This window comes from Phyllostomus hastatus, unplaced genomic scaffold (genome assembly GCF_019186645.2).
Source record: "Phyllostomus hastatus isolate PE091 unplaced genomic scaffold, TTU_PhHast_1.1 phas_scaffold_93, whole genome shotgun sequence".
Taxonomy (NCBI): Eukaryota; Metazoa; Chordata; class Mammalia; order Chiroptera; family Phyllostomidae; genus Phyllostomus; species Phyllostomus hastatus.
In genome coordinates this window covers 28266047-28281429 of record NW_025334042.1, presented here as the reverse complement: position 1 = coordinate 28281429, position 15383 = coordinate 28266047, and the positions used below count along the sequence as shown (strand labels likewise).

Sequence of the window (15383 nt, the reverse complement as noted above, 5' to 3'; positions counted from 1 at the left end):
TAGAAATTTGTTTCTCTAGAGGTATGCAAATACAGAAACACTCTCTGAAGAAGCTCTATATCTGTCAATTCTCTGTTATTATTAACTCAAATGGTTACAACACAAATCTGTTCTTAATTAATAACCAACATAACAATAATTTGAAACATTTTACTTTGACAATTGCAGACTTATCAAAGGTTGCAGAAATACTACAAAGAATTCTCAAATACCATTTATTTACATTCCACAAGATTTATTCATTCTCATTCTCTCATTTCCTCTCTCTCTCTCTCTCTCTACCTCTTTCATCATAAAGGTTAACATCACCAGTAATGAGCAAATCTACAGAACTAGTTTTCTCTTAGGACACAATACCACTTCTCAGCATTCCTGCCACAAAAACATAACCTGAACCTAATCAAGAGGAAACACTAGAGAGTGGCAAGTTGAGAGATACTCTACAAAAGAACTGTACACATAAATATCTGAACACATTAAATTTGCTATATGGTCTCAATAAAAGTTATTTTTTAGTTCTCCCTTAAAAATGTGTGACTTTTGTTAAATTCGAGAAACTGGAAATTCTATTTTTGATGCAACTAATTTTTATAGTAAAGTGAGTTTGTAAAGATGGTAACCTTCATATTTTTGTTGTTTAAATCAAAGGAGTTTCATAACTAGCTGTACCAGGCAGGGTCCCTGAAGGAAATGGAAGGCACCCTCAGGGCAGTCAAAGACGGTTGAATGACAGAACAACTCAGGTGTGAGCAGGGTTAAGGGAAGAACGTAGGGCATAACAACAGAAAGAGACATACTTGCTACCCATAGTCCAAAAAGGGACAGATGAAAGAGGGGTGTGAACCTAGTAAGAGCTGGCATCCTGAAAGCCAGGGGGGAGCGGAGGAGGCAGAGGCACAGAATACTAGCATACTAGCTCTCTTGCCATTGGCCAACCAAACAAAAGACACGAAGTAGGGAACCTGGTGACACAGCACTCAGCGGGCAGCATCCCCCCGGCACAGAGCTGGGGGGGTGAAGAGTGAACTGTAGATCTGGGGACAAGCTGGCAGCCACCAGCTTATTATGTGCCAAAGAGGAGAAACTTCAAGGTGAGAGGAAATACATTTATATACAAAGAGGTCAATGAAACTACATTGTGAATATTTTATTTCCTCAATAAGAATCAAAACATATCATAACCTGTTCCTTAACTGCAGAAATAATTTATATAGATAAACACTTCTCAAATTTGTTAAATTCTCAGTGGGAAAGATCAGAAGAGAAGTGTGGCAGTGGAAAGAAGAAAAGAAACAAAGAATAGAGAGGACGAAATACGAAAAATAAGAAAAAGAAAAGATAATAGGGAAAGAAGCAATCATGAAAGATGCATCCCCAAGATTTCCTATAACCAAAATTATAAATTTGTGCAAGAGCAGTTTTGATAAATTCACAAATAATGGTTCTGTAACACCTTAATGAGAAATGGTGCAGATAAGTCTTACTTGCTTTTGGGAATCCTACACCATCAAAGTGTCCTGTGAAAGAGAGGAGGAAGCAGCTTACTGTCCTACTGTGATGACCTCAGTGTCCCCATTAATTAACTAAATGGAATAATAAGCTGTCTAAACATCTCATTGGGTTACTGGGAGTCTTCTATTCATTACTGTCGTATATATAAGCATTTTTAATATATTCAATTATTTAAGTTGCAAATGTGTGTTATGTCACACATGGTTAATAAAAGTAAATCCCACAAGGTTGCAAGTTACAGGTTAGGGAACAATCTTTATTGACAAAACAGGAGTCAGCAACAGTCATGGCGGGGGAGGGGGGGGCGGGGCCTGAAACTGTTGCACACACCGTGGGTCTCCATTCCTGGGGAAGGAAGCCCATTCTGCTGCCGTTGCTCTCTTCTTACAAAAACATTGTCCGTAAGGAAACAGATTACTGGAGGTTCAGGCTGTCTGGATGAGAAGTCAGTTATTTCTGTTTGTCTGGGAAACTAGCTGCCCTGCAGCTGGGGAATCTAGAGTCCAAGGGAAGCTACAACACCCCCACCCCACCACACACACACACCAGGGAAGTGAAGCTCCAGGTCCCTCCCTGTCCAGACAAGCCAGAAGGAGCCCAGGATTACTTCTGAATAAGTCTGCTTGCCATATCACATGGGATATTCACCATATTTCTTCTAAACATTTAGTAATAGCACTGTAAAAGCAGAACACTAGACTACACAGACTTTTGGCTTAATTCAATCTAACATTTTCTAAGATTTCTTATGTTCTCACTTTCTAAATGTGCATAATGATCACTAACCACCAGTGATGGTTTGTTGACTGAAAACATTCTCCAAGATCAAAATTAATTTGAGTCAATCTCTAATTAGGAGTTCTTCATAGAGTTTTGCACAATTCCTATTCTGTGAGGTATTTTTTACTTGAAATATTTTTTACACTCTGCTGTGCTCAATCTAGATAGCAGATGTTCACATAGAATCAGACATATCAATGTTTAGGAAAATATGCTGAAATTCCTTAAAATTGATTTAAAGGTTGTATGTGACAAGTGTTTTAATAAACACAGGGTTCAATTAGTTTTTTATTCCTTTTGTACCAAACATTTTAGTAGCAATTTAAATGGTTTTCTCCTTCTGTAAAATATTACTATGCCATATTTTGACAACACCTCCCTACTTATCAAATATTGTAGGAAATTTGACCAGCATTCGCAAGGGACTTTAATCTAAATTAATTCCACAGTTATGTGTAAGGGTGGGTAAGCTTGTAAACTGTCATGCCCAACCAGAATAACTATACTCAGGTCTGAGGATGTAATGTAAAACATGCTGACTGTAACCAATAACACTGTATTATATCACTGAAATTTGCTAAGAGAGTAGAACTTAAATGCCCCCCCCTCAAAAGACAAATATGTGAGGAATGAAAGTGTTAATTAACTAGAGAGTGGGATTTCTGTTACAATAGATACATATATCAAATCACCATGAGCCACACACTTTAAAAAACTGTACCTCAGTAAAACTGAAAATGAATAAATGAATGAATGTGTAAATTTTGCAATCATTAAAAAACAACATTCATATGCTTTCTACTTATTTGCAACTTGAAGTTGTGCTATATCAATTGTACCTAATCCTTGGTGTCCTCTACTTCTTCTGTTGAGTATTCTTACAGATATTCTCCCACGAAAGGCACAGATGCTTAGGAGCCCATTATTTTTCATTAGAGGCACAAAGATTTGGAAATCCTCATCATTCCCAAACAGCTGACTCTAGAAATGGCAGCTCACTAGGGTGACTTGGTTATTAATGCACTTATTTGCACTTCAAAGAGAAAAGAAAGCCTGTTTGTTTTCTGATGCTCAAGAAAATTATTTTGCATGTCTTGCTTTTGGAGGAATAATCCAAGTAGAACAGCTCGTATTCAAGCTGAGGCCACCAGTCACTCTGGGGAGGTTGTTGACAAGTGGCCCAGATTTTGCAATTTATCCAAAAGGGTGGATTGTTCATTAAACAGAAGCTTCATCAAACATTGCTGTGATATGCTTTACATAAGAAAAGCTATATTCTTTGCTTAACATTCAGAAGTTGCTTATGGATTAATTAGTCCATCTGCTACAACAAATGTACTCACCCTTCTTTTGCATTGATTGCCAAGAAGTGCCCAGTTTTCTCCTATCCACTTATCTGTATCAATATAAAGGAAAATAGTAACTTTTTAGAAGATACTTATTTTTTCATATCTGCAAAATGTGTCTATTTTTTCAGCTTAACTGAGTTGGTAAGTGCAGGGGTGAGAGGAGGACCTTCACAGAAAATGGTTTCCCATGATCAATTTTTTTTATTCACCAACCATCTGTTTGTCAGTTTATGACAAGTGTTTTAATAAATGTAGTCTTAATCATGTCTTATAACTGCTCCAAGATTGACATGATTCATGCAACTATTTTTTATTATATATATATTTTTATTTAGATATAGCTGGTATACAATATTAGTTTTAGGTGTACAGTGGAATGACTCAACATTTGCATACCTTACAATGTGGTGATAGCACTGTCTTTCCAGTTGGTTTCAATCTCACTTATACTTTTGTATGAGAACAACCGCATGCCTCTATTTATCCCAGAGTTTCTATCATTGGTATCTTCCTTCCCTCATTTATGCTGCTGCCAATTCTGACAACTTCTTTATGCACAACACTCCTGGTTTGTTATTTATCTCAGGTCAGGTGGCATAATCACCATCTCAGACTCCAGTCATCCCACTAGGGGACTGCCAGCCTCTTATCAGGCCTCTATCCCCTGAGTCTTCTCGGTTATATACTCTTGTCTGGTAGCATTAGAACCAAATCAGCTTTGGCCACAGTTAGCAAAATGCCAGATGTTATAGTAATAGAGCGTATATCTCATATACTACTCATGTTGATTGTGACACTCTAACCTTTCACCCATTCCATTCAACAGCCACTTTAGAAAAGCTCTTTCTCTATGCTGTGCTTAAATCACATTCCCAACCTTCTTGAAACCCTTCTACATATAAACCTCAAACTCAAGCCCCATAATACATGGGTATTTCTTTTTAACCTTCTAATTACCTTTCCTCTCTTCTCATCAATTTTGCTCCCAACCCTCTTCCTCCAGCTTTTCCTCCTAAAAGTTAACTTTCCCTGGACTTTTCTAGCAAAAGAGCTTCCATTTCTTTAACTGGGCACCTAGGAGAGTTTGTATCTACACCGTTAACTGCCTGTATTAAATGATACACCTTTAATAGACGGCTTCTCCGTCTCCTGTCTCATTTCACAAAGCACATAAAAGTTATATGTCGTCCATGCAAAACCATGGTTAAGACTGAGACGAGGGAGCAAGGAGGGAGTAAGGAAGAGGGAGACACAAAGGAAGGAGGGAGCAAGAAAATATGATGGAAAAGAAATACATAGCTCCACGAAATATCAAATACCTTGTTGTTGGTTTAGGATCTCACCATTTGGAGAAAAATGAAGTTTTGCTATTAATTTACTTGTTAATTTACTACACAATTTTCCTACAGAGTTAAAACTTTAGACATTCTTCCAATGTTACTCTTCTCCCTAGCTGTAACTGATGAGAATCGGGTAATGCCACTGCCAGCTGTTCTTTTTTCGGTTGTAAAAGGCATAATTTATAAAATGGCAACCTTTTGATAGGCTAACAGTATGTTGATGAGCTTCAAGTGAAGTGAAAGAAAAAAAAGAGTGTTTTGTATCATCAGTGCTTACATTTTCTAAGGAATCACGTGATGGGGCAGAGCCTTTAAAGGTCACAGACTTCTTTACTTTGAGAAATATCAAATAACTTATGAAAATAGAGGTCAGCTGCATGATAACTGGAAGAAAAGAGCATTCCAAATGGAAAAAAATAAGATATTTGCGATTACATTGACTGTCCTTCTTTAAGATGGTATTTGATTGTCCTTAAAACCAAAAATAAAATTTGCATATAAATGCCACGATTGTAAATGAGTGAATGTACAGGTCTTAGAATCAATAGCTGTTGATCTTGCAGTGTGAACACTAATGTGGTCTGTATGTATTGTACTAACCATTACAATAAGAACTAATGATCTCACAGCCTAAAACACTTCAGTAATTTTTATGTTTCTGCAGAAATTTTATACATTTCTGGATTTTGCAAAAATCATCCTACTAAGCTCGTAGGAACATAAAATAAAGATCATTATCCATAAGGAACTTGCTTTTTAAAAATTATTCTTGCTTTAAAGATCACTAAAACAAATAAGAAATGAAGGAATACCAAGACAAGGTTAACACATAGGCAAGGTACCCAGCCACCTTCAAGAGGAAATGGAATGGCTTTTGTCTTTTCACTACTTAATGGAATATAATTCATGCATTAGTGGGATTTCATGTGTGACTGGAAGAAACTCTGGCCAGGATTTATTTTTCCCTTCACCCTCAGATGTTGCTTGAAGTTTTTTAAAAAGGATACTGTCTTCTTTGATTCTGCCACTGTTAGGGATTACTCTCAATGCAAAGCTTATAGGAAAAGATAGCCTATTGGCATAGTTTCAGTAGTTTTTAAATAGGTGATGAAATGGCCAAGAGTTCTCCTCACATAGGGAAGGGGAGGGTATGATACTTTGCCTGGGTCACTATTCCCTAAATAGAAGGGACACTGTGAAATGGGAAACTTGAGGACAAAAGGGCAATTTTTCTGTCCCACTGACAGCAATCTTCCCTACCACTAGATCGGGTTCCACAACCCTGCAGTTTATAAATACTGATCACAGCACAAAACACAGAGAATGACACTAAATAGGAGAAGCCAGCTTTTAGGTTGCACTTTTCCATCTAAAACTTCTCTTGTCATCAGCTGCCTACACGTCCTCAGCCTGGAGTATTTGTCATTGACAATAGCTCAGGGAATGGATGACTGTGTCCTATGTTTACATACTCGCCGATGCCCAGAGTCACCAAGACATTCCAAGGTTGTGCCACTGAAAATTTGGTGATCAGTTTCCAAGCTTAGTCCACGGAGAAAAGAATCAGAGAGTGAATGTACACAGATTGGTGAGCGTGGGCACATTAGCAGGTACCCATTCAGATCTCCAACTGAATTTTCTTACTAGTGATTCAAAAACTGTACTGGGATATATTTTGCTGGTGAGGAAACTTAATTGCTCTATTTTTGAAGGCACATTAACTCTTTCAGGGCCCATTGAGTAAATTAGCTCCTCTAGGTCATTAAGCCTGTCTCTACATGACCTGACAATTTCTACCTAGCACTGTGTCATTTACCCCAAAAGGCCCCACACTCACTCCAAGCACACATATTCTTTGTCTATTCAGGGAGAGAGAATGTGTTCATTTGATTGTCAGCAATTGCTCTATGATTACCACTCAGCAACTCCCTTTGCTTCTTTCCAGGGACCTCTAAGGATTTCCTGGTGCATTGCTGTTAACAGAGCCTCACCAAGAGGCGGGTGTCTTAGTTGTCTAGAAATGGTACAATTTCAGGGGTTTTAAATACAGTGTTGTGCTCTCAAGTATCTTTTACTATATGCAAAAGCCAATAGTATTGATTCATTTGGGGTGAGAATTGTGAAGCTATTTCAGGATTCCATAGCCCTTCATTAAAATATAACTCCCACTAAGAGACAGTGTTACCAGGACCCATTTTAGGGAAATAAGTTGACAACTATTGAGGGGAGCCTGTACTGCCCCTCAAGAGGGTGTTCAGAAAAGTGTGTGATATTTGGGGTGCCACGAAGGCTGGTAACATCACTGGCCCTTAATAAGCAGGTGTGAGCGAGTCTCACACACAAAAAAGTAATTTTCCTCTCCCAAATGCCAATAGTTGGCCCTGCTGAGAAGCAGTGATGGAGGGCAAAGGCAAACATCACCTCTTTCTCTGCTATGTTCAGGGCTGCCTTGGAGTGTCATCAATTGGTATAAATTAAAACGGGTAAGGATGGATCCAAAGGGACACAGTATTCTCACTCAGAGGTGTTTTAGCCCAAAGTCCCTGTCATGTGTGGATCATATAAACCAGCTGGGGTCTTGTTAAAATGCCGGTTCTGATTCAGGAGGTCGGAAGTAGGGCCAGCTTCTCTGCATTTCTAACAATCTCTCAGTGAGAGATTATGTTGCTGGCCTACACATCACACATTGAATAGAAAGGATTTAGGATAAGATGCACATGATCTTTGATAAAAAGATGATGAATATGAAATAAATTTGACAATATCCTAAAAAAAATAGGCTCTAGGCCAGGAAGACTTTGATTAAATATTGAAAATCCCACCAAGAGATTGATAAATCATTAAAAATAAAAGTATATACTTAACATTCCTACCTATCTGAAGATTTAGTGAGCATTTTCTGATGTTGTACTTTCAAAGATACCAGAAGTAATTGTTCTCCTTATCTCCTTTACTTCCACCTGTTGGTGAAGAGTTCAAGGAATGCCAGTGTCCGACTAAATATTCCTTTACAAAATTCCCATCAGAGCTAGTTTAAACATCCCCTCCCCACCTTTTATTAATCTATCACAACAGCCTCTCTGTTCTTTCCTCAGAGATGAGCAATGTCCTTTTATCTCCACAGGTCAATGGGAAGGATCTCTCAAAGGCCACCCATGAAGAGGCAGTGGAAGCTTTCCGAAATGCCAAGGAGCCCATCGTGGTTCAGGTGCTAAGGCGAACGCCTCTCAGTAAGCCAATTTATGGAACGGCCCCAGAAGTGCAGCTCATGAACGCCAGCACTCAGACAGACATTACTTTCGAGCACATCATGGCCCTGGCCAAACTGAGACCACCCACGCCTCCCGTGCCAGATATCTGTCCATTTCTGCTCTCAGACAGGTATTTTTTTCTGTCACTTCTCCCAAAGCCCTGTTTGTTCTCATTCATCATGTACAGTAGGTGTTGGAAAGAATCAGTCACACTAGCAAAATGACAATTTTGGAGACAGGTGCTCAGTTCTATTTGGAAAATATCTCCACTGTGTCTACATCCAATTAGTTCTCAGCTGTCCCTGTTAGCTACCTCCCCTGACCCACACAGTTGCTTCACCTCAGGAATCAGACTTGCTGAGGTGCGATGAAATATTCTGGCTCTGATTAGTTCATCTTTGTACTCTCAGTTATCAAAAGCCTCACGCTACTCAAGAGCACTGGTCAGGGAAATAGCTTTTCTCACCAAAGCTGCCAAAAACCTTATTAAGACTGACACAGAAGCGACATGTTGGCACTGCACTCTCCGCTGTGGGTTGCCTTTCCTTCTCTCTTTTGCTTTTTGCTTCTTTAAAGGAGAAGCTAGGAAATTAATTTAATTAAAGTGCAAAAGCAATTACCCAATATATTGAGATGTAAATAAAAGGTTCTGGCTGTCAGAAAACTCATAGAGAACTACAAAATAAGGAACTATTAAAGGAATATTTCTTCATGATTTTGACCTAATTTAAAGGCAGTTAAAGACATTTTATTCAAATGATCCTACTTGTATAGTCTTGGAAGTATGTTCTGCCCCATACATTCTGCTCTATGACTTTTTAAAGAAATATTTAAGCATTATTGAGAATTTGATTTATGAGATCAATAGTCTCTTTAGACTACATTTTCATGGCCTACTAATGCACTCTCCACTTGATAAAACTCAAATTTGATCATGCTACTTCCCTGCTCTTTAGTAGCTTCGGTGAGTCTATTTCAGTGGGTCACATGTATACATTAGATCACCTGAAAATGTGAAAAAGCAGCAACAGTTCATCACCCAAATCCCACCTCAGGCCAAAATAAGAATTTTGTAGAATGAAACCCAGGCATCAGAATTTTTCAAAAATCTCCCTAGGAAATTCTAATATGTGTAGCTACATTTTGGATACTACTCCTCCAAACCCCAAATTTCAGGAGGGCAAGGGCACTGTCTGACTTACTTATGACTTTGTGTATTCATCCATTACTTACAAAACAGTTCCTTATGTCAGGCACTGGAATAAAACAGGTGCTGGGAAAAAAACTGGGAAGAAAAATGAAGTCACTGTCTCCTAGAGCTCATGTTCTAGAGGGTAAGATAAACAACACACAAGCACACAATATGCTAATCTTCATTAGCATAGCCTGACACAGAGTAGCCATTCAATCAATACTTCCTTGAATGAAAAATATTAGCTTGCATTTATCAGCTCACTTAGCATATTTTAGGTAATATTCCAAGTGTTTTACAATAATGTTTGGAAGGGAGTTCACTGTATTATTACCATATTCATGTCACCAATGTTAAGTGACTTGGCCAAGGTCATATAGCAAAGAAATAACAGGGCCAGGCCTCTGAGCCAAAGAGCTTGAAGTGTCCACTCTTGTACCCACTGTGCCTTGCTGCTCTCCCTAAGTCCCGCAGACCTTAAACATAGAGGCAACCTCCTCTAGCAAACTTCCTAGGGCTGCAGTAGGTCCATCCCCACCATGTGCTCTCACGGCTTCTGTATTTTCCCCTTAATTATCACACTATTTAAAACTTCCCACTCTGCTGCTTTACCCAATTCATAGGGAAAGAATTGGATTTTGTGTGCCAACATATTTCTAGCACTTGGCATGGGGCCTGGTATCTGATAGACATGTAATGTTTATTGAATGAATAAGGTGTTCCTCCCAGCAGGGCTCCCTTCTTACAAACTGAAGGACAAGGGAAATTCATCAGATACCCCAAACAGCAAGCTTTGACATTTTTTACCAGCCCAAATGGGCTTTGCAGAGCCAGTCCAGATTTAAGCAAGTACGGCTTCCCTGTTAGACCAGCAAGCAAGGTGATGCATGCACTGCTTTTGTTCTTTGGGCCCACGTCGCTCAACCCTGTATGGAGCTGATGGTAGTGAGAAGCAGCTGGTAGAATATTTATACTGACTGTGTGAAGGCACCAAGATGGTTCTCTCTCTTATTTCAACTATCAGTGAGGAAACTAATTTATATTACTAACACCAGTTTTTCAGTAATGTCCCCACTGTCAGGGCTTAGAGTTCTCACCTGCAGGGAACTTGGTTAATCGCACTTGGGCTTTTTCATTGACTTTTAGAGATAGAGATGACCTTGTGCCCTTTGCTGCTGAATTATGCTTAGCCTTTATATGGCATAGTATATATTATCTATCATAGCATATGATTTGAAAGCACTTCTATCAATTATTTAAAACATTTTCCCAAAAGTAAAGGATACATAAAAGTCATGTACAGTAGCCTGGGTCCCCCTCACTTCCTTCCTTTACTTAATCAGCTCTGTTTGCACCCAGGAATTTTGTAATGAGATTATGAAACCCTATGGCTTATATATGCCTCATATATAAAGCTTTCTAAAGAGTCATCACCATTAATGCCATTTAATATTTGTACACAAGCCCTTTTTCTGAAAGGGGAAAATGTGGGTTGTGAGAGAGAATGAGGAAGGAGGTCTTAAGTAATGGTAGCAATATGAGTATGTTTTACAATCTGAAAAACATGTGCTTTGAAAACCAATGTCAAAAAAAAACAGTCTGGGGCTGTGTATTATGAAATTGGCAGCACTTTGTTGCAAAATACCCCCCTTGGGGCAGACTGTGATCTCAAATGCCACACACCCATGCGTGGAGTGAGTCCCATTTGGTGGGATGGTAGTGGGGCCAGAGAGGATCAGTAAGGTGCCATGGTCTGTCAAAGATCTCACAGCAGCCTTCACAGAATGCAGCTCTGACCATGGGTCCTTATGTCAGAATTCTTTCAGAAAATCAAACTGATGGACTTCATACAAGTAGAGAAAGAAAAGCAATTACTTATTCTGAGCTGTATTTCTCTTCAAGGCTAGACCAATGCAGGTCTTTTTGCAAAGCAGAGAAAATGAAAGTGAAATTCTAAAATCAGTTTTAATCTTGAAAACAACCCGTCTGATCCATTCCTATCATATTGCTACATTCCCCATAGCTGCCATTCTCTTCATCCGATGGAGCATGAATTTTATGAGGACAATGAGTATCTTTCCAGCTTGCCTGCTGATGCAGACAGAACAGAGGACTTTGAATATGAGGTAAGATTATTTTCACACCACTTCACATTTCTTCATGAAGTTATGGTTGAGAAGTTTTGCATAAAAAAGAAAAATTAATTTATTACTGTAAGAAATGTTTTGTCAAGTATATATCTAGGGTAAGACCTTTTAAATATTTTTAGTTTTGGCTATTTGACTCCAGTATTTTAAGTATATGGGGAAACATTTTTCTAATATAAGCTTAAAAACAATTTGCTAACATTTCCTGCTGATCTTTATAAATCATGGCAGCCACATTTTTTTCTTCTTTCCATAATATAAGAGTATTCTCAATTAGAGTTTGGAGAAGAAATTGTATTTAAAACTAAGATGGTGCTTACTATTTTGATTCACTGTATAGTATTTTAATTTTAATTGATAAACTAAATTTTATTATACATCACATTCCCCTTCACAAATTAAATATTCTCTTTATTTTGTGTACTCAAAAGAACAGTTTCACTGACTCTCTAGAAAGAGAGGTGCCTTCAAGCACTTTGTGGCTGAACCACATTGAGCCTTCACAAGGTATATGTTTGAGTATCTGTACCATGGTATGTAATAGTTCCAAAAGCCCATCTGTTAATTATTTAACAGCTCCCCCAAAAGTTAAAGGATTTATCCTAATATTTCCTCTGCTTCTGCAGTCTGTAAATCCAGGAAAGGCTTCAGACTACTCTGACATTTGAAAATAAAATGGATTAAAGAGGTAAAGAAGCTTTGGTAAACAGGCAGAGAGAACCCACGATTATCTGCCCTTTTAATGCTTTAGATGATGTCATACAAGTTCAGCAAAATGTTCTTTTCCATTTTACAACCAGGAAATCCTGAAATCTCTTCCCTTAGGAGGATCTAAAATCAAATAAGGCCTCTTCAGTGAAGCTCACCTAAAGCAAACAGGCGTTTATTTGCAATCTTCCCCCTGCAAAAGTCATTTCTGGGGATTACAGAAATCAGTATGCTTTTCAGCCAGAATTTGGAAGTATGTACAATGATACTCAGTATCTGGATACACAGTTTTTTCATTGTTATTGTTCATAGTAACTTTTATCCCTCTCTGATAAGTTGATTGAAAAGTTTTATTATATAAATCCACTCCAGTCCTGGTATGCACTGGAATATCCATTAAGATTTGTCTACTTATACAAAGTAAATTATAAAACTGAGTTACTGATCCCAATAATTCAAGGTTAAACAATGTTTTTCTTTCAGTTAATAAATAGTTTGTGTTTGGGGTCTGGAATTACCCTCAGCTTTTCAGTTAGCTTGTGCCTTAAAGTTTTATTAAAATAAACCTCTGTGCTAGGGGAGGGCTTGAGAGAGAGACTTGCTTAATTAGGCCAAGCAGGTGAACAAGAAAAAAATCCTTTCAATTAATTAGCATATAATTGAATATTATATCACAGACAGATTACTTTTCATTTCTAAAGGGCCACTGAAACTGAGCCACAGCCTCTTTTTGACTGACAGCTGCCAGCATCAGTGGGAGGACAGTGGTCATGCCCAGACAAGGCCTCTGTAGCCTGTAATCTCAACTAATCACAGCTTTTTAGGCATTAATTTGCTGTCAGCTCTGATTCTCTTGCCAAAGTCACCTTTTTGACTGATTGAAATAAAAGATGTTCCTGTGAAATTTAAATTAGAAAGAAGTTATTTTGACAGGCTTCAATCATGAGAGAGGATGCATTTGAGAACATCATGTGTGGTTCATGGTGGGGGTGGAGACATGGGGGAATACCCCAAAGATAATTTTACCAAGAGTAGGGGAGATGAATGATTCCACCCAGTACTTCCCAGTCTGTTACGGTTATATGGCAGAAGTGCACAACCCACCCCTCGTGGCTGTATCAGATTGACTGTGAAATCCAGTCAGTCCACTGCTATCACCAAAGCTGATGGTGGCCGCCACACTAAATGGAGGATGTATAGAAATGCTAATCCTGTCTTTCTGCACTATTGCACTTAGAAATGGACTGCGGACTGCGTTTCTGTGACCAGCTAAGATAACCCTAGCTCCTCCAGGTGTTCTGTCCTAACCCAGTAGCTCTGAGGATGCCATGGATGACCACCTTGGGGAAGGGCCAGTTTTTTGCCACTTAAAGAATATTACAGGAAACTGGGACCTAAGGCCAAAAAGAGGACTTCATCCCAAAAAGAGACACTCATTCTTCCTCAATCTAAGCATTAGCACATATCAGCAGGCAGTTGGAAAAGTAGAAAGAAGACTCTTTTTCATCTGCTGTCATTCATTTGTACTGGGAATATTTAGTGAGCACTTAAAAATGCAGGTTCTTATCTAAGTTTGGGACTGATGAAGCCCCTGCCCTAGTGGAGCTTAACCTTTAGGGGAGAGTGTTAGACAATAAACAAGTAAGTAACAACATAGTACATTAGATGGTGACAAGGGCTAATGGAGAACAGCAAGCATGGGTGACAAAGGAAGAAATGCATGGTGTTGGGACGGGGAGTTGCTGTCTTCTTCAGGTGGTCAGAGAAGGCCTCTTGTGTGAGTTCTAAAGGAATTAGGAGAGCTGGCCATATGGATATCTGAGGGAGATGCTTTCCAGACAGAGGGAAGGGGAGCACAAAGGACCTGGAGCAGGAGCGTGCCTGGCAGGCAGGGAAGTCAGAGTGAGTAGGGCCACACCTTGAGGAGACTTTGGCTTTTACTATGAGATGCGAGCTTGCTGGAGAAGAAAGACCAGGGCCATGGTGTGAAGCCCTAGCAAGATCCCTCTGGCTGCTGGAATGAGATTGAGTGTGGGGAAGCAAAGGCCTCAGCAGAGCAGTCAGGTGCAAGGGAGACGAGGGTTGGACCTGGATGGCGATGGAGCAAGTGCCAAGACTGTCTGAAGAACACCACCCTCCCTGGCCCGCAGGTCTGCCTAAATATCTTTGTTTCCACTACTTGCCTCAGATTTTTAATATACCTCATGCTTTGGTGTTTGTTTTCTCTTCTGACTTTTTAAAAACAAAACATCATAGGCCATAGTGAAACAGAGCTTCTGACATCCACTGAGACTAGCATAGTCCATCTACTCATTAAAAGACAGAAAGTGTACAGAACTGCAGTTCTGAACTTGCTAAGATGGAAACTATGCAACTATCTAGGTCCCTTTTTAAAGGCCTACTTACTATTATTGACTCAGTGAACCAAAGCTGATGTATCTTGTAAATATATATTTAGACCTATAGTACATGGATTATGGACCTAATAGACAAAAACTGATCTGACTGTCTCGTAAATACATAGTTAGGGACTTTTTAACATGCACATTATTGCACTGATAGACTGTAACAACTCCCTTCAGGGCCATGGTGGACAGCAAATGCCTCTTTAGAGATATTATTATAGTCAACGTGTCAATGTTATGGTGACTGTGCTATGTTAGGAATCTCGGTAAAATTTTAATGACACCCATATCTCTCCATAGCCTATCACCACTTTACCTAAGAAATTTATTTGACAGGGTTTAAAATGTTCCCACTGTGCTTCAGAAAAGTCTCAGAGGACCAGCCTGCAATTAAAAGACTCACAGCTTGAAACTTGTTCTCTTTAAAAAATGATGTCACTTGTTCTCTAATTAAAAATGACAAATGATTTTAATTTTATTTTTGAGAGAAAAAATAAAAATATGTTTAAATTTACACCATGCACTCTTCCTAGGAGTTAGGATATTCCACACCATCAAAATACCACTGAGGATTAAGTGTCTTCTCTTCTTTATTTCAAACTTTGTTCTTTTTTTTTCTATAGCCAGCTAAAGGTTGAAATAAATCATAGATAGCCCTTAGCAAGTCAGAAGCAGATCTCAAATCCAACCTCTACCAGA

At 38.9% G+C, this 15383-nt stretch overlaps 1 protein-coding gene across 3 annotated transcripts in view; it reads left to right on the top strand.

Moving 5' to 3' along the window:
• PDZRN4 (PDZ domain containing ring finger 4) overlaps nt 1-15383 on the top strand; it is a 319315-nt gene that overhangs the window by 255674 nt on the left and 48258 nt on the right. For all 3 annotated transcript variants that reach the window (XM_045829406.1, XM_045829407.1, XM_045829408.1), the window contains 2 exons: nt 8106-8362; nt 11448-11550. In XM_045829406.1, the coding sequence (XP_045685362.1) occupies nt 8106-8362; nt 11448-11550 (360 nt within the window). The remainder of the gene's footprint in view (nt 1-8105; nt 8363-11447; nt 11551-15383) is intronic.